The sequence below is a fragment of the Hermetia illucens genome, chromosome 2, assembly GCF_905115235.1.
Source record: "Hermetia illucens chromosome 2, iHerIll2.2.curated.20191125, whole genome shotgun sequence".
Classification (NCBI taxonomy): domain Eukaryota; kingdom Metazoa; phylum Arthropoda; class Insecta; order Diptera; family Stratiomyidae; genus Hermetia; species Hermetia illucens.
The window spans coordinates 6,596,888-6,621,213 of record NC_051850.1 but is presented as its reverse complement, the minus strand read 5'-3'; the positions used below and the strand labels follow the sequence as shown (position 1 = coordinate 6,621,213).

At 44.8% G+C, this 24,326-nt stretch overlaps 1 protein-coding gene across 2 annotated transcripts; it reads left to right on the top strand.

Annotated features, from left to right (window-relative positions):
- On the top strand, positions 1 to 22,972 carry LOC119650126 (probable G-protein coupled receptor Mth-like 14). 2 transcript variants are annotated; one of them, XM_038052655.1, is made up of 7 exons: positions 1 to 201; positions 7,593 to 7,858; positions 7,969 to 8,245; positions 15,494 to 15,973; positions 16,041 to 16,159; positions 22,222 to 22,435; positions 22,605 to 22,972. In XM_038052655.1, the coding sequence occupies exons 2-7, from the start codon at positions 7,771 to 7,773 to the stop codon at positions 22,792 to 22,794; spliced, it is 1,368 nt and encodes a 455-aa protein (XP_037908583.1). In that variant the 5' UTR covers positions 1 to 201; positions 7,593 to 7,770; the 3' UTR covers positions 22,795 to 22,972. The 2 variants fall into 2 exon arrangements, with proteins under 2 accessions (XP_037908583.1, XP_037908584.1); XM_038052656.1 differs by having other exon boundaries at positions 1 to 208.
- Positions 22,973 to 24,326: the final 1,354 nt, after the last annotated feature.

Genomic DNA, 24,326 nt, shown 5'->3' with positions numbered 1-24,326 from the left:
TATCGTAACGAATTGCGCTCGTTTTGTTTTTATTTTGGAAGTTCTCGTTGTTGCGAAACCAACCGTTGGGTGCTCAATTTCTTCAGGGAAATGGTGATAAGTGGAAAAGCCTTAATTGCGAGTTCGAAGTGATCGAAGTAGTTTACTGACTATTATAGTGCCTATAGTGACCATGTGATTGAGTGCAGGAATTCATAAGAAGTACTCAGTTCGTAATTCATATCAACCCTGATACTAGCGCCTTCCAATACTACCCGTAAATGGACTCTAGATACAAATGTTTGGGCTTTCTGGACAGTGCTATAAAGTAACGTCTTCTTACTATTTGTTACCGCTTCAAGTGCTTTTCTGTCCATGAGGAGCACTTGTGGGTCACCAATGGACAGATAATCTACCATTAGAAGCGGCTTTCAATTTGTTGATTATCTTTCATCGGTGGATACTAAAAGTGTTTGGTTTTTGATAAATCGCCTTAGTGTTTATATTGACAAGGCCTCAATTTCAGTGACAGGAACACAGTTTTGGCAAATTAATTTTTACGGTTTACCAGTTTTATTTTTATATTTAATATTTATTTATAGTGCCGAATTATAGGAAAAAAATGCAGAAATTTCCCAAAAATCATCAGATACCATTATGTAATGTCTGCACCGATGCGTTGGTCCCCATCGAATCTGAAAATTACCAACCAAAGAAGGGAATTCGCGACGGCCTAAGGTGTTAAAACAGAACGCGAGCTCTTCTTTTTCTTCAGCCTTTGTCCCGTTCACAAGCGGGGTCGGCTCGTCGTGATCGGTTTCACCATTTGGCTCTATTAAATGCCTGATCTGGATGCAATCTCGCGGCTTTTGAATCCCGAACCACCGTATCAAGCCACCGTTGTTTCGGACGGCCTTTCTGTCGTTTACCATCGACTTCGATATTCAGACCAATCTTGACAAGAGAATTCTCGTTAACGTGAATTGCGTGACCATACCATCGAAGACGCCTCTCTCGCAATTTTTCCACGGTCGGTGCAACCACACAACGATCGTGGATATCCTCTTTTCGGATGTGATCAAAACATGTCACCCCACTAGTCCAACGCAACATCTTCGTCTCCATTACCGTTCATTGTCTTCTATAGTCGGCCAACAGTCAGAACCATAGAGAGCGACAGGACGGACAACATTGTGGAAAATTTTAGATTTGAGGCGTTCGTTGATACGTCGATCACAAAGGACACCAGTGGTATTACGCCACTTCATCCAGGTTGCGTTAATGCATGAAGCAATTCCATAGTGCAGTTCTCTTTTGATTGATAGCGTTGACCCCTCGATTCAAATCGCTTAGTTCTGAGCAGGTTACTGATATTGACAGTGATTGTGCCCTTTTCATGGGAATCGGTCTTCAAAAATTCAGTTTTATTCAGATTCAATTAGAGACTGTGTTGCATCAGGGGATCATTCGATTTTTGGACAAGTTCAACATCATCAACGGCACAACAACCGGTATCCGGTCTAGGCCTGCCTTAATAAGAAACTCCAGACATCCCGCTTTTGCGCCGAGGTCCACCAATTCGATATCCCTAAAAGCTGTCTGGCGTCCTGACCTACGCCACCGCTCCATCTTAGGCAGGGTTTGCCTTGTCTTCTTTTTCTACCATAGATATTGCCTTTATAGACTTTCCGGGCTGGATCATCCTCATCCATACGGATTTAGTGACCCGCCCACCGTAACCTATTGAGCCGGATTTTATCCCCAACCTGACGATCATGGTATCGCTCATAGATTTCGTCATTGTGTAGGCTAGGGAATCGTCCATCCTCATGAAGGGGGCTAAAAATTCTTCGGAGGATTCTTCTCTCTTCTCTTCTTGCTAAGAACCCAAGTTTCCGAGGAATACATGAGGACTGGCAAGATCATAGTCTTGTACAGTAAGAGCTTTGACCCTATGGTGAGATGCTTCGAGCGGAACAGTCTTTGTAAGCTGAAATAGGCTCTCTTGGCTGACAACAACCGTGCGCGGATTTCCTCGTCGTAACTGTTATCGGTTGCGATTTTCGACCCTAGATAGGAGAAATTGTCAACGGTCTCAAAGTTGTATTCTCCTATCCTTATTCTTCCTGTTTGACCAGTGCGGTTTGATGTTGTGGGTTGGTTGGTTTTTGGTGCTAACGTTGCCTTCATTGATGTGCAGCCCAAAATCTCGCGCTAATCGCCGCCTGCTCGATCTGGATGAAGGCAGTTTGTACGTCTCGGGTGGTTCTTCCCATGATGTCGATATCATCAGCATAGGCGAGTAGTTGAGTGGACTTAAAGAGGATCGCACCCCTCTCACTTACCTCAGCATCACGGATCACTTTCTCCAGGACCAGATTAAAGAGGACGCATGATAGGGCATCCCATTGTCTTAGATCATTGTTAGTGTTGAATGGTGTTGAGAGTGATCCTGCTGCTTTTATCTGGCCTCGCACATTGGCCAGGGCCAGCGTAGTCAGTCTTTTTAATTTCGTCGGGATACCGAATTCTCTCATGGCCGTGTCCAGTTTTACCCCGGCTGTGTTATCATAGGCGACTTTAAAGTCGATGAATATATGCAACTGATGTCCATATTCCAACAGTTTTTCCATCCTTGCCGTAGAGAGAAAATCTGATCTGTTGCGCAGCTCATTTGCCACTAGTGAAGTCTCTTTGATATGGGCCAATGATGTTCTGAGCATATGGGGCTATCCAGCCTAACAAGATAGAGGAGAATATCTTATAGATGGTACTCAGCAACATGATATCTCTATAATTGCTGCACTGTGTGATATCTCCCTTTTTATGTTTGAGACAGATAATGCCCCGTTGCCAACCCTGAGGCATTGATTCGCTGTCCGCCACGTTGAGTGCAAGTTGATGAACCATTTGGTGTGGTTGGTCGCCTTATTATATTTAACCAATTCGGCTGTAATTCCATCGGCCCCCGGCGACTTATGGTTTTAAGCCGGTGGATTGCACGAACTGTTTCTTTTATGCTTGGTGGTGGGAACATTTGTCCGTCGTCTTCCGTTGCCGGGACCTCCAACTCGCCGAAATTTAGGTTGTTGATCAGTTCATCAAAATACTCAACCCATCGCTCCAATATGCCCATTCTGTCGGAAATCAGATTTCCCTCTTTGTCTCGGCAGGATGAGCATTGAGGTGTATAAGGCTTCATCCTGCTGACTTGTTGGTAAAACTTCCGCCCTTGGTGCGGTTGCTTCTTGTACTTTTCGAGTTCACAGACCTGTTGGTTCTCCCAGGTTTTCGTTTTCCGTCTGTGAAGTCGTTTCTCCGCTTGCGGGATTTCGTGATAAGTGTCCGCGCGTGCCCGCGTTCTTTAAGAATGCAACATTACTCGGTGTACAGCGTTCTTACATTCATCGTCAAACCAGCGGTTCCGACTTTTCTTGTGGCTGGGGCCAAGTATCTTTGTGGCCCTAACAATAATAATGTTCTTCATGTGAAGATCATTTGTTGATGCTTCATCTCCAGGATCTCTATTATTGCGGCATCTATTTCGCCGTTGCAGGTGGTGCGGAGGGCTGTGTTAAGGATGGCTTCAGTATTCACTCTCACCTGATTGTCAGAGGGGATTGTAGGCGGTGTCGTAATTCGAGTTCGGAGCACTACGCCAACGAGATACTGATCCGAGTCTATATTGGCCCTCCTATATGTTCTGACACTGATCAAAGCTGGTTGGAAGTGGTCCCGTCTGGAGAGGCCCACGTATGTTTGTGAACCGCTTTCCGCGGAAACCAGGTACTTCCAACAACCACTTTGTGTGATACTGTTAACTGGATAATGCGCAGTCCGTTATCATTGGAATCCCTATGTAAGCTATAAGAGCCGAGGTATCGCCTAAATACGGGCTTCTTCCTTGTTTGGCTGTTGAAATCTGCAAGTATGATTTTGATATCATACTTGGGACAGGCCTCGAGGGTCCGCTCAACCGCCTCGTAGAAGACATCCTTCTCCGACTCTGCAGTCTCCTCTGTAGAGGCGTGAACGTTTATAAGGCTTATATTTCTAAATTTGCCTCGCAAACGCAGAGTGCATAGCCTTCGCTTGTATTTTCAAAGCCAATAACAGCAGGTTTCATTTTTTGGCCAACTAAGCAACCTACTCCGAGCACATGATTTACTGAATGACGGCTATAATATATAGGGTATCAGCCCTTCTTCAGGAAACCGGTCCCTGTCGATCGTATCTCTTGCAACGCTGCAACATAAGCCTTATATTGGGACAGGGTATCAGCTAGCTGCTCAGTAGCATTCGGTCTGTACAGCGAGCGCAGGTTCCATGAGAAAATGCGCAAATTGTTAATCCGTTGTCGTTGCCGGATTCATCGTTGTAAAATCCATCCTGTCCGAGGCTCCTTTCGTGGCTTCGTAACATTGATTTTCCGTGTAGGGTTGTCATCTCTATCCAACCCCCAATCTGGAGGAGCAGTGGGTCCTTTTTTTCTCGTTTTTAGGCGCGGGAGACTCGCCTTCATCCTTCTCCGTATGCAGTTTTTCATGAAGAAAGAACTCGCAGCGATCACCACGTGGAGGTGGAGATAGGGTTTGGTAGTAGAACTGTTGGTGTTGGTTCAGCAGGCGTTTGCCAGGTTTTATGCTCCATCGTGTGTACCAATCCACGTTTTGCCCTGGGACCTGTACTACCCTTTGACCATTTTCGTCTGGTTTAAATTCCAGCAACAAGTCGCCCTTCTGCGTTCGCCTTATGCGGTTCACACTTTCACCTAGCTGTTAACGAAGTGTCTGTTTTGACCTTGGGCAGAATATACGTGCGCTGATATCACCTTTTTCACTTTTTTTGTTATTATTAGCGCATCGGACCGGCTTCTCTTCTGTAGCTTTTTCTTCTTTTCCACCTTAGTCCAAGCGGAACCTTGATTGCAATTACCGTCCTTCCCCGTAGGGTCTGGTAGTCTTTCGTGTGCTTGCTTACATATTTGCCGTGGACTCGTTTTCTTCATTTTGCGTTTTTGGCTGCGTTGAGGAGATTCCGGTTCTCCATTAGAATCTCTCAGTATTTTACGGAGCTCCGGAGTTTCCTTTGTGCCCAGTATACATTTTGCATCCTTAATAGTGAGGGGCTACCCCTAGATTGGAGCTCTCTTGCCGTCGACTTCAGTGCTGCAGTTTCTCCCTGCTTTCATTTAGTCCCTCTCGTACTTCAAGATACGCAGCTCTAATAGTACACACTTGGTCCTTAATTGCGTTATGGACATTATGTCGAGCTTTAACCTACTCCATAAGGTTTTTTATCATCGTCCCTAGCTTTGTTATCCCCTCAGGCTCACTACTCGCATCCTTCACCGAGATGCATTGGCTAATTTTGTCAGCATTATCAGACTTTGCTGTCGGGAATCGGATTACTTTATTGGTCCTCGTAAATGGGTCGCTTCTAATATTTGCCAGGAGCGTCTTCTCGCCGACACCCTTGCTAGTGGAACCAGGCTGGATGTCGTGCTACCATCCGATGTTCGGACGGATGTCTCTTCTCTGGGTTGATTATATTCACCTTCCATTTTTTGTTCCAATAATCTACTACTAATCAAATCAATCTTGTTACCTACCGTCACCCATCATTCCATGGTGTTTGTGAAAATAATAAGCTGTAATTTTTGACGAATAGGACTGTCTCTCTGTCTGTTTATCTATCTGCCTGTCCATCACATGCATTTTTCTCGGAGACTGTAGCAGCGATTGACACCAAATTTGGTGGAAAGGTGGGAACTGTGAACGCCCACGCATACAGTAAGTTACATCATGTTACGTCGAATTTAAGGGAGCATGTCAAAGGGGAGTTTATATTTTTTTCACCAAATATAGTCATGTAGAGTATCAAATGAAAGGTCTCGGTTATTACTTTCCGAAGCGGGCCCTAGTTTTGACATTTGTTGGAAAGGCGGGGAGTTCGGGGGGTCGAAAACGATCATTTATTTAACGGGGCCATTCTCAGAAACTGCCTAACCGGAAAATCTGAAACAATCAAGATGCTGCTGCTGGTGGCCTCGAAATACCTTCCATACCGATATCCCTTCAAATCAAATTAATAATAGTATACTATCATAATTTTCAGTAATTGACTGCAGAACTGGCACGTATTACCCTTTCTTCTATTCTCCCTGCAGGAACTCAGTTAGACAATATTTAGGAGATTTTGAAATAACTTGGGCCTCGGAACACCAACGAAGAATGAGGGCCCGAAGAAGGCCATACCTCAACGTCATCTGAGACTAGATGGATGACTTCGATGCGGATCTGATCCGTCATAGGATCGTCCCCCATCCGACAATGCATGTGGTCTAACCGAATTTTTTTTGCTTCCGCGATTTCCGTCGTCAATTATTGAAGTTCCCTTTTCATATTTGGGCCTTTGACTCAGACACGTGGTTTATTTTGTAATTATCTAAGAGGAGCTGAAATGTCCAAAGGACCACCCCGTACTCTCGAGCTTGAATAGCATGGAGGCATGTAAGCCTGCGCCGACGGGACATACAGTTCCGCTGTCCCTTGCTGCTGGAGGACCGCACCACCAATGTTTTCGAATTTCCGAATTGGAGATAGTTGCGGATTTCTTTCTTTTGCTGTGAAGCCTTTATCCCTGTCGGTGGTCACCAAAAGGCCGGCCAAAACAACGATGGGTTGATTCGCTGGGTAGTGATTTGAAGACCTCGCGACTAGATCCAGATCAGGCAAATAAAATGGAGCAACCGATCACGACGAGCCAACCCCGTTTGTGAACGGGATAATGGCTTAAAAAAGAAGAGGGTAGCGGGGTCAGCATAGTATCTTTTCTTTCTTTTATTGAGATATTCAATGTAATACATGGTGGGGTCACTGGAACTACATTTAATGGTTTGCTCTCCTGAAAGCAGCATTTCATCTGGGCTTGGGACTAACGGAGTTGTCCTGGTGGTTCATGCATCTGAGGGTTCCAAAGAACAATCATACCGCGCACTCTTTATTCTAGCCGCCTAGGTATATCTTTGTATACAAGATTAATCAACGTCGTTTCCAGGAAGGTGATCTAATCAGACAGAAAGAAAAAATATGCGAGGAATGGAAAATAAATATTTTTGTGCTAGAATCCATTCGTTCATATAAACATAGAAAATCTTCAAACAATGTGGATCTGATGTCTCTTTTGATTCGCGTGTCTTCCTCATCGGCCAATTAGCCTTGTACCGCAAGTCATATAAATAGATACAAACGCTCAAATGTAGACGCACCGTACGTACATCTATCTGAAGGCGCGAATGCTGAAAGATATATCATTATTGAACTCAGAAAGTAAATATTATTCGGTGATTTTCAGAGATTGGGCGCCCAAATAGGAAAAGTACACAAAGGCATGTCGGGGGTCGAATCATTCAAACATGACTGCGATTACCTGCGGCGTGTAATTTTTTATTTAGACTCAAAGATACTTTATTGAGTCATATTGGAGCTGATAAAAGTTGAAAACCTACTCATTATCTGGACTATGCCAATAATCCTGGCTTATTAGACTCCGCCAACTATCCCGATTTCCTCCGCATTTTTGCTAATCATGACATTAATTTTTATCGATAGCGTGAATTTATGACGGTACTTAGCTTATCGGCTCACACTTCGTAGCTCATGGTTGCCATTGGATTAGTCAAGCAAAGTGTATTCCAGGAGATTTTGGTCAGTTCCCATTCAATCAAACTCGTAGATAGTCCAGTTCGGTTGTCTCATTCATAAAACAAATACGGCCTAGTCAAGAGTGATGGTCTCCCCGATATTTACTATAAAGATTTTCGCGGTGTTAAGCCTGGTCTTGATTGCAGAAACGCTGCAGATTGATAACGGAGACGGTAAGTGATTGTTTTGAATCTTTGTTTGTCGGTGACTATCTTTAACTTTTGTGTTGTTCTTCGGTGGAAAACTGAATTTATCTTGAATTATTTTCTTAATTTTTCACCAGAATTCGAGTCATATGGATGTGATGCTGACCGAAAATTACCTGATCAACCAGATATCGTGGGTTTTCCAGTAATAAAAAAGTGTTGTCGTGATAATGAGAATTTACGCATTGCTAATACCACGGTGGAGAGTTTCAGTTGCCATCGGCATGATTATCCCATATACGTGAATTATTCTATCGTTGAGTTGTATGAAGATTGTATTTGGTTCCGGAATCGAAGTGGTGGTGAAATCGAGTTGCAAAGCGTAGAGAAGCCTCCAAATCATGAGTATTTTCCGTAAGTATATTGCGTATAATACAAAACAGATCTGATGACTAAAACCCAGGAAAAGATACTTTGCCCTCTGGTTCCATTCAGTCAGCGGTTTCGGGAAATTGTATCTTAAACAATTTCACCTCAGATATCAGGGAATATGGCAACCATCAGAGTATAAAAACACATCGACAAATTGATGTGACCATATTTACTATGAATATTTCAGAACCGCCTGGCAGCTCACTGATAAATTTAGAAAATAACTTGTTTTGAATTTTGGCGCCCAATGTGGGATAGCATTGGTACAAGTCAGTAATTTGTCAGCTCAACCATTTTGACATTAACTTTTCATTTCCCACCACTTTTTTCCTCAAACAGTTTTGGTAAGGTTGAATTTTCAAACCCATCCTCCGAAAGGGGTGGAAGGTTTAGACAGGAGGGAAGGTTTCTCCCTCTCCCTTCATCCTTCCTTGTTGAAAACAAAACCCACCCTAGGGAACCTTATTAAAATCGGTTTAGTGTCTGTCTGTCTGTCCATTTTTTCTACTTGAAGAAATCCATCATTGGTACGCATCTGGAATCTTGGACAAATATGCCGGACCCTTACCGACCAAAACCTCCCATATTCTCTCCACACTCTCCCCGCGGGGACCACTGTTCTAGTATTGCTTCACGGGGCTGTTCAGTTATTAGCTGTTCACTCTAAATGAGCTACTACTCCGCTGTGCTTCTGCCGCGTTTAAGGAAGCGTTTTTACTTAAAATCTTTGCAACCCCCTTCGCTCATCGCGTGTCGAAGTATTAGTTTTCGAAAAATGAAAGGCATACCAGGCCCAACAGACCGGCAGGTAACAGCACTGACTGTGCGTGTTCCCCCATTGTGGCGGCGAAACCCGGAATTATGGTTCGTCAACTTGGAGGCACAATTTCAAATGTCGGGAATTACGGCAGATGCGACCCGGTTTACCTCCGGTCTCCGACATAGTCAAAAATGCCTCATATCAAGATCAAACGCCTGTCAGTAAGCGAATCAGCAAAACTGGATCACTTGCTGACAGGCTTAACGTTGGGCAGTCGAACTCCCAGCCAATTGCTTCGTGAAATGAGGCGATTGGGCGGGAGTAAGATCGACGACGACTTGCTAAAACCACTCTGGCTGTCTTCTGGAAGGCACCCAGGCGATCCTCGCATGCGTTACAGGCTCTTTGGAGGCTCTGGCAGCCGCCGCTGACAAAGTGCACGAGGTGTACGCACGTCCTACATTTTCTGCCATAGAGCAGCCCACCGAGGAATTGACTTCATTAAGACGCGAAATGTCAGGATAGCTGAGTGGTTACAGCAATAGGCTGTCGTACAGAAGGTCGCGGTTCAAATCTCACTGATGGCAGTGAGGTTTGTATCGTGATTTGACGTCGGATACCAGTCAACTCACCTGTGAATGAGTACCTGAGTCAAATCAGGGTAATAACCTCGGGCGAGCGCAATGCTGACCACATTGGCTTCTACAGGGTACTGTAATCCTGTAGTGTACCGTTACGGTCTTGATGGAAGTGCTCTAACACACTAGAAGTGCTTGGATCCAATATGAAAATGGCCGCTCTTGTTTCAAGCATGGCCAAATAAAAGCGGCGTTGAACACTAAGCGTTCGTGTGAAGGTCGCGAGCTCGCTCATGGTCCACCACCCGAAAAAGGCAATTGAGTATCCGTTCATCTGGACACTCTACGGAGCCAGGCATATATTGGTACCATCGTAGATTCGGGGATAAAGCTACAAAATTTACATACCGTGTACCTACTACCTCTATAAAAAACTAAGTTCGCAGGGGTCCTGGCGATGACCACCCAGAACGCAACACCACGTCGTCTTACGATTCAAGACCCTCTCAGCAGGCGCAACTACCTTGTGGATACCTGCGCGGAGATTTCGGTTCTTCCCATGCCCGGTACCACCGATTAATACCACAAAAATTTGAAACTCGCAGCAACGACGAACTCCTCACAAATAAATACCTACGGGTACAAGCAATTGGACGCGAGTCTTGGCCTGCGTAGAACGTTTTTGTGGCGGTTCATCCTAGCGGATGACGGCTTCCGGTCACTTATAGACCCCACAACCAGGAGCATTTCGTCAGCGAGAATTTCGACCCACCCAAGTAACGGCCTTTCCAACCCCTTGGAGGATATTACCGACGCTCGCTTTCAGGCACTTCTTCAAATGTTCAGCTAGATTACTACGAAAAGTAGTTTCTTGGAACCAGTGGAGTACGATGTTCTGCACCACATCAACACCACTAGTTCCCCTATCTTCTCGAGGGTGCACTCCTTACCACCCCAGAAGTTGGCTATAGTACGGAAGGAATTCAGGTAACTAATCCAACAGGGTATCTGCCGGCCTTCAGGCAGGTCATCACCACTCCAAATGGTCCCTAAGCCAAATGACGAATGGCGCTCCTGCGGAGATTACCGGAGGCTAAACGCCCAGACCATTCCAGATCGATATCCCATACCACTCACCCACGATTTTGTGCACCATCTCGTAAACTGCCACATCTTTTAGACCTTAGACTTAGCTAAGGCTTGTCACCAAATTTCTGTAGCTCCCGGAAATATATCAAACACGGCACACCCTTTGAACTCTTCAAGCTTACGCAACGGGACGGAAACCTTTCAAATATTTGTCCACTCGGTCCTGCGAAACCTTGATTTCTGTTTCGTATACCTAGATGATGTTCTGATCGCTTCTTCTTCAGAGTCCGAGCATTTGGCCCATCTCGAGTGCCTTTTTCAACGTCTCCTTCAGGCCGCACTAGTCCTATACGTGGACAAATGCAAGTTTCTCCAGAATGAGGTGAGATTCTTTGACCATTACATTACTCCTGACCCCTTCTTGGGGATGCTAAACTTTTATCGTCGTTTCCTGCTCAAGGCCGCCCATTACCAGTCTGTTTTGAACGCGTACTCTTCAGGCCCCAAAACCAAGGACACACAAGAGATTGTGTGGTCTGAAGAGGCTGCCTAGGCGTTTGAAAAATCCCAACAGCAACTGGTTGATGCTACACTCTTGTCATTCCCTCAACAAGATACACCCCTAGCCGTGTTCGTTGATGCCTCTGACGCTGCTCTTCACCGAAAGATGAATCAAGTCTGGAAACCGTTGAGCTTCTTCTCTAAGCAGCTGAACTCCACTCACCGGAACTACAGCACTTACGATCGAGAACTGCTCGCCGCGTACTTGTGCATCAAATACTTCCGTTTCTCCCTAGAAGCCAGGTCGTTCACTGTGTTCACGGACCACAAGGCTGTAACGTATGCTTTAAAACAAAAGCCCGACAAAGCGTCCCCTCACCACCTTCCACGCCTGAGCTTTATAAGAGAGTACACTTCTGACATACAGCACGTGCCCGGCAAGGACAACATCTTTGCTGACGATTTGTTACGTGTCTCCGAAGTAAACATCCTCGCCTTAGTCGACTTTCCGGCTATCGCCAAGGCACAAGAAGATGATGCATTACTTCAGAGCCTCAAATCCAACCCCAAATACAAATTTCGAAAGTTGTCTATGTTCGGCTCAGACATCAATATTTTCTGCGAAGACTCTGAGAAGGGACCTCGGCCATACATTCCGGCCACTTTTCGCAAGGAAGTGTTCCATGCAGTTCACGACTTGGCACACCCAGGCATCAGGACCACGAATCGGTTAGTTACCGGAAAATACTTCTGACCCGCTATGAACAAGGATATCAGCTCATAGTCCAGAGAGTGCATCGCGTGTCAAAAGTGTGAGGTCACCAGGCATGTAATAAAAGAACAACCAAGCGATTCCACATGATCCATCTCGACCTCATAGACCCTTTGCGAAATTCGCACGGCTTCAAGTATTGCCTCACAATCATCGACACGCGGTGGCCTGAGGCAATACCTCTGGCTGACATTACGGGACAATCTTGTGCCGAAACCCTCTGTCGAGAGTGGATTCCGCGCTTTGGAGTCCCGGCCGTAATAATCAGTGATCAGGGAATGCAGTTTGAGTCCACCCTTTTCTCGGAGATAGGCGAACTCCTGGGTTTGAAGCGCCATAGGACCACTGCATACCACCCGCAATCCAATGAGATGTAAGAACGTTGGCACCGGACGCTGAAATCCACCATTATGTCCCTCGACGATCCGTCCTGGACGCAGGTCTTGCCTCTGCCTCCGAACAGCCAGCCGGGAAGAGTTTGTAGCCAGCCCCGCAGAGCTGGTATACGGGGAGAGCCGATCGTTGACAGAAGATCGGGTCTTACAGACTTAGGATTGCTGCGTCTGCTGAGAGAAAATTTAAAAAGAATCACGCAAAGAGCTTGATAAATGTACGCATGTTCTGTTCAGGACAGATGCCGTCTGGAAGCCGCTGCAACCGCCGTATGAGGTCCCATATCGTGTGCTCAAGCGGAGCAAGCATTTTTTCCAGCTGGAGATCATAGGCAACCCAAAAACATCTCCTTATCTAGATTAAAAGCATTCAAACCAACTCCTAACCAACGGCGCGTGCGTTTTTAATTTAAATGGAGTCATATTCCGGGTTCAATTTGTAAAACCCCAGGTTTCAGCGGGGGGCGGAGTGATGTGGCGCGACAGCCTGAATTTTAATTTCCTGTGCGGAAGCTCTCCACAGCAGGTGGCCACTGAACTGGCTAGACCGCGTGGTTCGGAAACCGAGTGGTTAAGAATGTTCCGCTTATCTGACAATGGGCCAAGTCGATTGGAGAAAAATCGGGACTTAGTCCAGTCTTTCGATAGCCGCAAGAGAGTACAGAGTTCACACAGTCGAGTAGAGTTTTGGCATCCATGAGATCGACAAACCGAAGGCGCACCTTTTTTTGTTGTTTTCGGACCTAATCTATCGAGCACTCGGCTACCCTTAGTTTTTCGTATAAAAGGCACCTTTTTTTTACTGGCTTTGGGCTTCAACCTACAGCGGATCTATTTGACAGCTTCCGGTCGAGCCCTACTTCGTTTTCTTGCCTTTTTCGTTAGTACTCCACCATTCGTGTCCGCCTTGACTTTGGTAGACGATTTTATAACGGCGCGGCGTGTTAACTCCTTGAATTACATGTCTCCACACCGGCAACTCTATCAGTTTGTAAGACTCTTTTTATATTTCTCCTTGCACATCCTGGTCTCCCAACGTGCATTTCAGCTCCTTTGCTGGGTGCTGAGGGGACCGGCGCTTTTTCCTGCTGCGCCCAAGCGCAGTCAGTTCTCCCTCCTTCCTTGCTATTTTCTCCTTTTATTATTTTTGTTCTCAAATGGAAATAATACCAGCGCATAGTATGCAAGAGAATGAGCGGTAATAGTCAGGAATGGGTACACCTTTGGGACCACAGCCCCTACTCCTGTTCCCTGAGGCCTGATCCACACTGAACTGATCCCGGAACTCAAGGATGCATGAGCGTTTGCTCGGGGAGGACGTCATCTATTAATATCGGTTTAATGTGCACTACCCTTCTGAAGACCCCAAGAGACTGGCTTCTGTTACACGCCACAACTACCACCTTCGCAGAGCTAGGCTCACATCATCCCTTCAACATCGGCAGAAAGCTGTCGATGGTTCCGTTTCAAGGCTAGGACACAGGCATAATCCCAGTTGGGAGTCAGAAATACTTACTCAAGCCAGCCATAGTCGCCAATCCCCGTGTTTAGAAGCGACTATCTAAAGATCGCTGACGACCCCTGAAGGGCTACAGCATTGGCAGTAACAACAAGTCTAGATACACCCGGGTACAAACTGATCGATTTCAATTCTTTGCCAATTAATACAGAGAAGCCATATTATCACAAGCCAGATGGAAAACCTTGGTCTTGTTGGTGGTCATCTTCAGTCCGAATTGGCTTTCCTCCTTCTCCAAATTAGAACCATTTGATTAAGATTCACTCTTCGGTAAGAGAGTGAGAAGATATTGTCCGCGCAATTAAGAAGTTTAGTAATAAATGTCATGGATCATTGAAGCCTTTTTTGTTCTTTGGCCAATACAATACGACCCTGGTGAAGTACGCATTCATCATCGAGTTTGTCCAAGACTATACCTGGATATAGCACGGGCCAGGGATTCGAATGAAGCTAAGACGAGCAATGTAGGAGGAACCAGAGCAGAGGCTAGGATGATTTCTTTCGATTAATTTTGATTAAGCTTTATCATCAACGGCGCAATAACCGGTATTCGGGTTAGGTCTGCCTTAATAAGGAACTACAGACACCACGGTTTTGCGCCGAGGTCCACTAATTTGATATCCTTAAAAGCTGTCTGGCGTCCTGACCTACGCTATAACTCCATCTCAGGCAGGGTCTACCTCGTCTTTTTTTATTAAGTTTACCAAGATTATATTAGCCTCTATCTTTGCAACAGCAAGAAGCACGCAATCCTCGAGATTTTGGCGATCATGCCCTTAGTAAGAGTGTCAAACTTCGAAAATTTTCTGATGAATAGAGCTAGAATTTCAAGGGAAACTGTGGGGTAACTCCGCGAGGAGATCGTGAAGCCAAAATGATTCTAATTTTATTTTGACCTGCAATCCGTGTCCGTTCCCTTTGGGACCTGGTCGACAGCGTGAATAGCGTCGAAGAAGAGAGTGGCAGATTTACCATTGCTTCGGGTAAACTTTTCAGAGCCACATCCTATCATCTCGGACCATTAGGCAAGCCATTCTTTGGAGACCTCAAAGAGCTTGCTAGTTTGCAGGATGATAGAACTGCCTTCCTTCGTGCATTCTGGTTGGGTGTGAGCATTTGAGCCGGCTGGATTCTGGCCCTTGCTTCCACAGCAGTCATGGTCTTACGAATCCAGGGGGGCACCATATCGCTAATTGAGCTCCTCCACTGATACCTACCTACCTATCCCTTTATTTCAACCAAATCTATTTCAGGTTCCAAAGAAACTCCAGGCCACACCTTCATGAGTCTTCCTTCGGAGTTAAGACTAGAGACTTTTAAAGCCCAAACGAAATATGATTAATCAAAAAGTTAATTCGTTCCACGAAGAAAGTCCATTATTTTAGGTAAACATTGCGAACTTATTGATCGTTCGTAGAAAACTGATAAAATCGGTTAGGTTCGTTGAAGACATTGTAAATTTCTTCTTATCTTGAAGATAAGAAAATCTATCGAAAGTGAGAATTCCAATGAAAAGCACTTAATTCAATATATTTATTCGATTTGTTGGTTATTAACCTTCTAATCTGTTTTATTGTTGTTTTTATTTGTCACTTTAACGTAGTAATTTTCTACTCCAGATGTATGTACTACGGAGACGTTTTCGGCTCCCATATAATACAAAATGGGTCCTTATTGGTCGTAAAGACTTACGGTGCCTTCATGTACCGACTGAATAATGATTATTGCTTGGACGCTGATGCATACACCGGTGCCTATATGGTCTGCCACTACGTCAATGAGACGTCACTTGCTGCAAGTCAGGAGTTGAAAATAGACCGCCATGCTAACATCATTCAAAAGTTCTTCACAATTATATCAATTCCTTGCTTCATAGGCATCGGATTGCTTTACATTTTCATCAAGGAATTCCGCAATTTGCATGGAGTATGCGTGATTTCAATGGCCTGTTTTTTGACCGTCGAATTCGTCCTTAGAAGCGTGTTCAACAATATGAAAGAAAAGGAAGCGATTCCTTTAGGCCATACTGTTCAGTATTTCGATTTGGCTAATCATTTCTGGATGTTGGTCCTGTTCACTAATACCATGTTGTTTCTGTGGTAAGACGCTGAGATTCTCTGAGATTGAATCAAAAATTCAAAAATTGACATGTTCTGCAAATTTCAGGATTTACCTTCCTTATAAGCATATAGAATGGCGACCGTTTGGAATATGCAGTTACGGAATGTTCTTTGTAGCATGTATGGTTTTGCCAACAATTGTGTCAAGCCGACTGGAAGAAGATGGTAAGTTAACTAAATTTCTGTTACCTTCTCGTTCATTCAATCTATGTTATATATCCTTCAAGAAGAGACTTCATCTTGCCCTGAACAGGGTCGTAAAGAGAAAATCCGAGCCCTGGACGAAAACTGGGCCCGGGGTGGAAATTGTGCATGGCTTGAAAGTGAAATTGTTCTTTTAGGCCCCCTTTTTGGGGACCTTTAGTCAAACCTAGGAACATTTCCACTTGGCGGGATCGGATTTCCTTTCTTTGTTTCTATCGATCATCACTGATAAAGCCAGGAAGAGTTCAACAGTTTGGGAACGAACATCCGGAGATGTTGTGTTCTGAATGCGTGTTCTCATATAGGCTTTGAAAAGGACTATCATTTGATGGTCGCTTGCCTTCCCTTGAGTATCGCTACTTCGTCCACTCAAGAACAGATCGTCTGTTCCCCAAATTCAATACTTGCTGTCCCTACGTTCCGGCTGCTATCCAGGAGCAAGAGACGTTGCAGACGTCATAAGCTTTAAGCAGCTTTAAACGGCTTTGGATGGAGTTCTTCACCGCGATTGGCTCAAGTTGGGTTCCAAAATTCCTCCAAAAGGTGTCAACATTGGCAACAACGATAACTTCTACTCGCCCCTACAACAAAACCAACCAACTAATCAATATAGATAACAAAGGAGCTAATAGAGGAACATTCACACCTTCGCCTATCTACATCAGACCTGAGACCTGGGAAATCTGAAAAAAGCTACAAGTAACCGATTACTGTCTAGACAGCCACGAAATCAAGTTCAACCTCTCTCAACTAAAAAGTGTTAAAGATATCAGGGTGATGATGAGCTATTGCCTCCGTTGCACAAAAAATAATTCAGGGCCCCAGAGCTTCAATGCGAAAAAAGTACAGTAACCCAGCCGATCTTCAAAGGGAGTGTCTCCCTTGTATTCAGCAGATCTACCAAGGAGAATCTTTTCCAATATGCAGCATTCGGTACATTCTCTACAGAGAAGTAAAGGTCCAGGGACCACACGAAATCCTGCTGCCATCTACAGCAACTGTGTAAAGCTAGCGGGCCTTCGATCCAACCAAAAAAAGTTGCGGAAGTTGCACCCAACTATAATGGATGTCCTGTCTACCAAAAGACTGACAAAGTATTCAACCGCAGCACAAAGTTGCAAAGCACTCATGGTTGGGCAGCAAGGAACACCACCCTACCACCGAACAGAACGATTTTGTCAATCACCTACCAAAGATATGTAATGACATAACCAGTTAGTCAGTGGTGAAAGGATCATCCTGAGTAGTCATAGACGGCCAAGAGGGAAGGGCTAAACGTAAAAAAAAAAAGTTGGCGTAAGTAATCATGAAGGTCTTACCGCAAAAAATAAGCTGGTGTGTTGATTATTCATTTGGTGCCTGCGAAGTCCCGTCTTGATTAGATCTTTCAGGATTCACTGCCTACCCACGCACGTGAAGTTTTGTCAAATGACACGTGAGGGATCGAAGTACTCTTATGAAGAGGTAGACAAGTGCGTGTCAACGAAACACTTCAACGAAGCTTCAATAGTTACGGACGAACCTTCACGATCAATAACGCCAAAATTCTTCTCTTTTTCGATTTTGGGAAAGCTACCTACTCTGGTCGTCTCCAGCCACTTAGAATGGTCTTTCGATCATCGACTAGACGGTTATGTCATTGCAGATGTATACCTTAAATGTACGCTGAAACAGTCCAGATCCATCTCCCAGGACACGGTACCTTGAGCCTTTTGATCATTCGAATTTGATTTGACTCTAAGAGTATTCTTCCGGTGTTTCTAGCGTCGTGCTCCCTTCTTCAGTGCTACGCTACGCTCTTAGCCTCATGCTGTTTTGTTGATCTATCTAAGCCGAGAGCAAATAAACTGAAAGCGCTTAACCCCAAAGAGATAAACATAGCGTAAAACGAGTACTAAAGTGAACACGTCCCCAAAAGGCAACTTCCAAGCAATTAAAATGAAGGGTCGCAAGACGAAACCAAGTACTCCAACTGAAGAACTCGAATCTGACTTTCAGGCTGAGAGTTGGCTAACAATTTCCACGGAACCATTAGAGACGCTGGAGTTTGTTCGAAAAATTAAACAGAACATATGCCTCCGGAGGAAACTCGAGAAAGCTGTAATGGAGAACCATTTCTATGAAAAGCTAATCCGGGAATTAAAGCAATCGTCATGTTAGTTTGGGCGACCATAAGTTCCCATGAAGTAACCATTCAAAAGACTTTAGGACGATCAAATAATCTCCCTACGCCATCATTCAAAACACAGTAGGAAGAAATGGAAAAAACGCTTCGCTCAAACTGACCGTTGCCAAAAATCCATGCCTAACGTGAACAACAAACCAAGCAATGGCAGCCCCCAAGGAACTAGCAAACTTAAGCAAAATTAGCTGCTCTGCTAGTAGAGACGGGGGTAAGTTTGAAAATCCTTCCTCTTGTCGTCATAGAACCTCTTAATACATTTACACAAATCATCATCTATCGGTAATTGACTCCTTGAGGAGAACAGCACGTTGTTTGCATAGACTCTACCCTCCCAAAAACAACCAGCCTCATCCAACACATTTTCCCTTTTTCCCGGTTGAAGATGTGAAGGCCGAAGGCCCACTAATGTCCAGTTGGACCTCTCACCATCGTTGACGCCACTTTCCATAAAGACCACATCAAACACATAAAGGTAATCCAACATACCATTTTTCGCTTCGAACAAATCGCAAAGCATGCACCAAAGCACATTAATTGCGAGGGCAACGACTACCCTGCAAACTACCGGAACTACCGAAGTTTTGTTAGAGTTGTGGCGTGAAGAAATGCTCCAAAATGAGCATCACCCTCCTGTTCCACTCCGAACCAAACTACTCAAGTGTCGAGTCGCCCCTTATCAGTTCAGCTTCTACGCATTCGTCCGTGACTTTCGCCGATGCTGTGCGAGGGGGTGCCACATCTTCTGTCCAACCTTACACAGCCAACTACATCAACGTATCCAACCTCTCCTCCAAGAAATCGTAGGAATTCCTGCAAATATTCAACGCGAAAGTTGGTATCCAAACTACTATTTAGCCCTAGTTAGGGTATAGCGCGTCGACCACACCTACGCGCCAACGTTCCCCGTTACCTGAAATGTCCCTCAGCGCTTCCCACGACTCGAGGCGCCCTACAAATCGGCCATTTTGGGAGAGCAGATTTCACTGCATGGCATAGCCAGCAATTCAATTGTCAGCCCTCCTTAACGTGTAGCCTATCCACTGCCACTTCTGCCTTCCGCTCAAAGCGCGTACGGGTGCCTAGCCTGGGTGCCGACCAAGTTCTTTGTTGGTATGCGAAGCCCTTGAATGGTAGTGGAAGTCACTTTTCATGTGCTACTCTCATATAGCAACACAAAAAGACACTGGTAAGAAGCAGTCTCACCTTGACCTTGATGTTGAAATAATTGCATTTCTAGATTGTAGACAAACCAACCTCACCTCACTGAGAGAGCAAACAGATGTGCTCACCGTAGACAAAGTGTTTGAGGAAACATGTCATGGTCCATTGAACTCCTCCACGTCCTCCGGACAAGGCAGCGTAAGGAATGTCATATCAACGCTTTGAACCTCAAATTTCTCTGAGATTTCACCTCAATGCAGCACGTATCATTTTGCGCCGTCATATGCCTCTCTGATCATAGATATTAATTTCGCAGGGATGCGACTCCTGCGTAGTCCACACCACAATGTTGAAGAAAAAAAAGAAATCGATGAAGAGCAGGTAAAACAAAGATCTAAACTTGTGATCCGAAACAGAAATCAGCCTGCTGTCTGTCGGTTGAGCTTTCGGGATGTCCTTTGATGCATTTTAAGATCACTTTAGCTATTATCTTTGCAACGACAGGAAGCACCCTGATACTCCTCCATTTGTCATATCCAAAATAGGTATCCTTCTTTTTAATCCAAACGATCATCTCCTCGTTTCACTCTCTGGGGAAGATCTGCAGGTCAGGAGTAACGATTAAGAACTGCGATGTAGAGTACTTTGCACCTCTTCAGTTGCTTGTCATTCTGGATGAGGAGTCGACTGTTCACATCCTTCACATGGACCATCGAAAGATTTGTGACCACATGCAAGCTCTTCCGTGATGCGGTATACACTTCTATGAAATCATTGCGTTCTGCAGCATCTTTCACTTCCCTGACCAGCGCAATAACAAATTCTCTTTTGCGTGGCGCACACTACGTTGATCTTCTCAAAATTTCACTCGATACTGGAATTCGAAGGCATCACACCCACCATCAGTCACAGCAGTCAATAGAGCCTTCAACCCGTTGTGTTAATCGTTCTGCTTCCACGATTCTTTCGGGACATAGCCGATAAGTTACGTAGCATCTTAGAAACGAGCATTTTTAATGGCGGCCAATGGTCGTCAGTGTATCTGCCGTCTGATCAGCAAGATAACTCTCCCACTGCCGGGTAACAGCTGGATCATACAAATGGTCGTTGAAGTTTGGGTTGCAGCTACCCCACAAGAAGTAGCGGACGCAATTCGAACATAAGCGGCCATCCGATGATGACTCCTTTCGAGATCGATACTAGTGCCTCTCTTGTTATACATATGCCGAAGTCAAGTCAAGTCAGTCGAAACCCAAATGATCTTTTCTGTGCTCGAGCAATGCGCAACCAATGACGAGGCGGTGAAAGTAGCAGAACTCCAAAGCCTTTTGTGGTTTCCCATCACCTGTCCGAACAAGGTGTTGCTAAAATCCAACTTGACATTCAGGTCACCCATTACGATCACAATGTCACCTTTTGGTAGCCTCTCCTGAACTGGGTGTAAATATAAATATATCTTTCTCCACCATATCGGAAGTCTCCTTTTGTGCATAGGTACAGTGTGATGCTCCTTAACCTGGACCGGAATCCTACAGTCAGAAGTCCGTTCAGAAATCAACTCTCACGTGAAAAGTGCGCGCCTCTGTGGTAGCCGTCTGAAACAACCTCACATGAGATTCACGTCTGTTACCACGCGGCTTTCAAGGATACAATCGCACATTTCCATAAGTGCGGCGAGAGAGAGGGGAATTGTTAATTTGGAATTTCCGGTCGGGTTGGAGAAAACGAGCATTCTGAGGACCTTCGTTGCCGTTGTTGAGAAGCATGTGCACATTCCAGAAACCAATAATAGTCCGTTTCCAATAGTCAAAGGTTTTCGGCGTGTGGTCAGGTCCTATTGGCGTTTCGATAGAAGTAAAATTTCAAAATTTTCAGGTTCACCGTCATCAACGGCATAGCAACCGGTATCCAGTCTAGGCCTGGGTAAATAAGGAACTCCAGACATCCGGTTTTGAGCCGAGGCCTTCCACCAATTCGATATCCCTAAAAGCTGTCTGGCGTCCACACCTACGTCATCGTTTCATCTCAGGCAGGGTCTGCTTCGCCTAATTTTTCTGCTACAGATATTATAGACTTTTCGGCCTCGATCATCCTCATTCATACATTCTTCTTCTTGAACCCTAGTCTCCGAGGAATCCATGAGGACTGGCAAGATCATTGTCTTGTACAGTAAGAGCTTTGACCCTATGGTGAAATGTTTCATCGTCATAGCTGTTATCGGTTGTGATTTTCGACCCTAGATCACGTAGGCCAGTGGTTGAGTGGACTTAAAGAAGACCGTGCCCCTCGCATTTAGCTCAGCATCACGGATCACTTTTTCCAGGGCCAGGTTAAAGAGGACGCATGATAGGCCCTTGTCTTAGGCCATTGTTGATGTCGAATGATTTCGATAGTGATCCTGCTTTTATCTGGCCTTAGGCGTTGATCAGGGTCAGCTTGGTCAGTTTTATCAATTTCATCGGGATACCGAATTCTCTTTTCAGGTTGTTGGCTCACAAATTTCTATTGAGTTGAGTCGCCTCTTACGATAAGCAAGGAAAGCTTTGAGTGAGTTTTTAAGCCCCAGCTCACAGGACGTCTTTATAAAAGGCTCCAATCCCTACTCACCTACCTATGCATCGTCATCCACTATTACTTTTATGGTAATTTAAAAATATGTTTTGCGTTTTTGTTACAGAAATAATAACCATGATAGACTTCCTAACAACCCCTAAAACAACAATTGTCCTTGTATGCATTTTGTTAATCATAATAATCTTCGTGGGTGCAAATCGATTAACGGCGTTAATCAGGAATGAGATTTTCCAAAAATATATTGAAAACTCAATAATAGACGATCATGAAATTGAAATGCGAGGACATCACTACCAGTTGGAGGACGTCCAAACGAGGTTAGTATGTACTTTCATTATTTGTTTAAGGGGGCGGTGTGTCAGGTAGGGTGAAATGTTGATTAGTTTATTCATAAATTTATTCATGATTTGTGATTGATTATTAAGAATTATTCAGCAAATTAACAAACTTCTGCTCCTCTTAACTTCCTGCGACTCTTTATTACAGGTTGACATGTCTAACCTCCTTGATAGGTTTAATGGTTATTATGCGGATATTCCACATTCCAGGCCACAGGCACTTAGTTATCTTGCGGGAGACGTTAAAAAGTTTACAAGGAATCGTTTTTGTATTAATATTTATTGTGTTAAGATATAAAGAAATACGGAACTTTGTATGGCGCCGTTTGAAGAAATAGCTTTCTAAGATAAAATGTCGGGTTAGATTATTTAAAATTTAGTTAAACATCCATGATCTCAGTAAATTGAGAATGATTGCCAAAATTGAATAATCATTTTCAGTTTAAATATAAATGTGTATGTACAATGTATAGTATGAACCGCTTTATCTTTCTATTGTTAAAATATGTACTTTTTATCTTATATAGAATTTGTGAATAAAATTTCAAAATGAAATTTTGGTTTTTTTTGTTTACTTGGTTTGCGCGATTAGAGTACTGGCCCCTATTCATGCTATAAAAGGTACATAACCACAACAAGGACCCAAGTCTGTATCCTACCAAGCCACCTCAATAGACACTACTACCCTATCATTCGACTAAATCAATTCGGTTCGAAAACCTCAGATCCACCGAGCAGGCCTGTATCTGCAAGACCATATCCTCAATCACCTGGAAAATAAGCATTGGACCGTAGCCTGCGCCTTAGACCTCGAAAATGCATTTGATTCAGTTTGGAAAGAGGCTTGCTCTACAAACTAATTTAGTCCGATTGCCCCCTCCCCTTGTTTAGAATCCTCGGAGACTTCATCTCCAGCAGAACTTGCAAAGTGCACTTCGATGGACTTCGCTCCATCGACTTCTCAGTAAACTCAGGAGTCCCTCAGGGATCTATTCTAGACCCCAAACTTTTTAACATTTTCCCCCACGATATTCTCCTCCCTCCCGTAAACTTCTCCCCCACGGCAACGTAAACTCAGGTAGACCCTCACCCGCCATTTTCCCCCAACGACAATGGTCCTCGCGCGTCAGGAGGGATACCATTCGCTGATGACATCATCCTATATGCGAGCGATTTCAGGCTCTCATTAGCCCCTCTTTCTCTCTCAAACCCCTAACCAATAGGGTCATCACTTAAGCCTGAGGTTATTGGCTCCAGAAATCCCAGCGGGAAGTACCGCTGGCGCACAGTGCCAAAAAGCAGAAACCTGCTTTTACGCATTGCCAACCACGCGCTCAAGCTGAAACCAAACATTAAATACCTGGGAATTTCCCTCATCAATAAACTTAAATATAACCCTCCCGCCCAGTGGAAGAGGCAGAAGCTGGTGTTGCTACCGAAACCCCGAAAACTACCCGGCGTGCCCTCTTCATATCGCCCTATTTGTCTCTTAGACACCGTGGGGAAGATGTTGGAGAGGGTGATATACAACAGGCTGCTCCCGTTCATCGAGCTTGTGGGTGGTCTTTCGGAGCGGCAATATGGGTTTCGGCGAGCCCGTTCTACGGTCGATGCAGTAGCAAAGGTCGTGGAGTTGGCTCGATATGTAATGGTTATGGGCAAATGCTGTGCTCTGGTGACGCTGGACGTCAAAAGTGCTTTTAACTCAGCCAACTGGGGCTGGATTAAGGGCGCTTTGGCCAAACCGGGTGTTCCTAGCTACTTGGCTCGGCTCATCGAGAGTTACCTTTCGGACAGACTTCTCTGGTACGAGACGGACGACGTGCCGAAGGAGTACATTGTGACAGCAGGTGTGCCTCAAGGTTCTGTA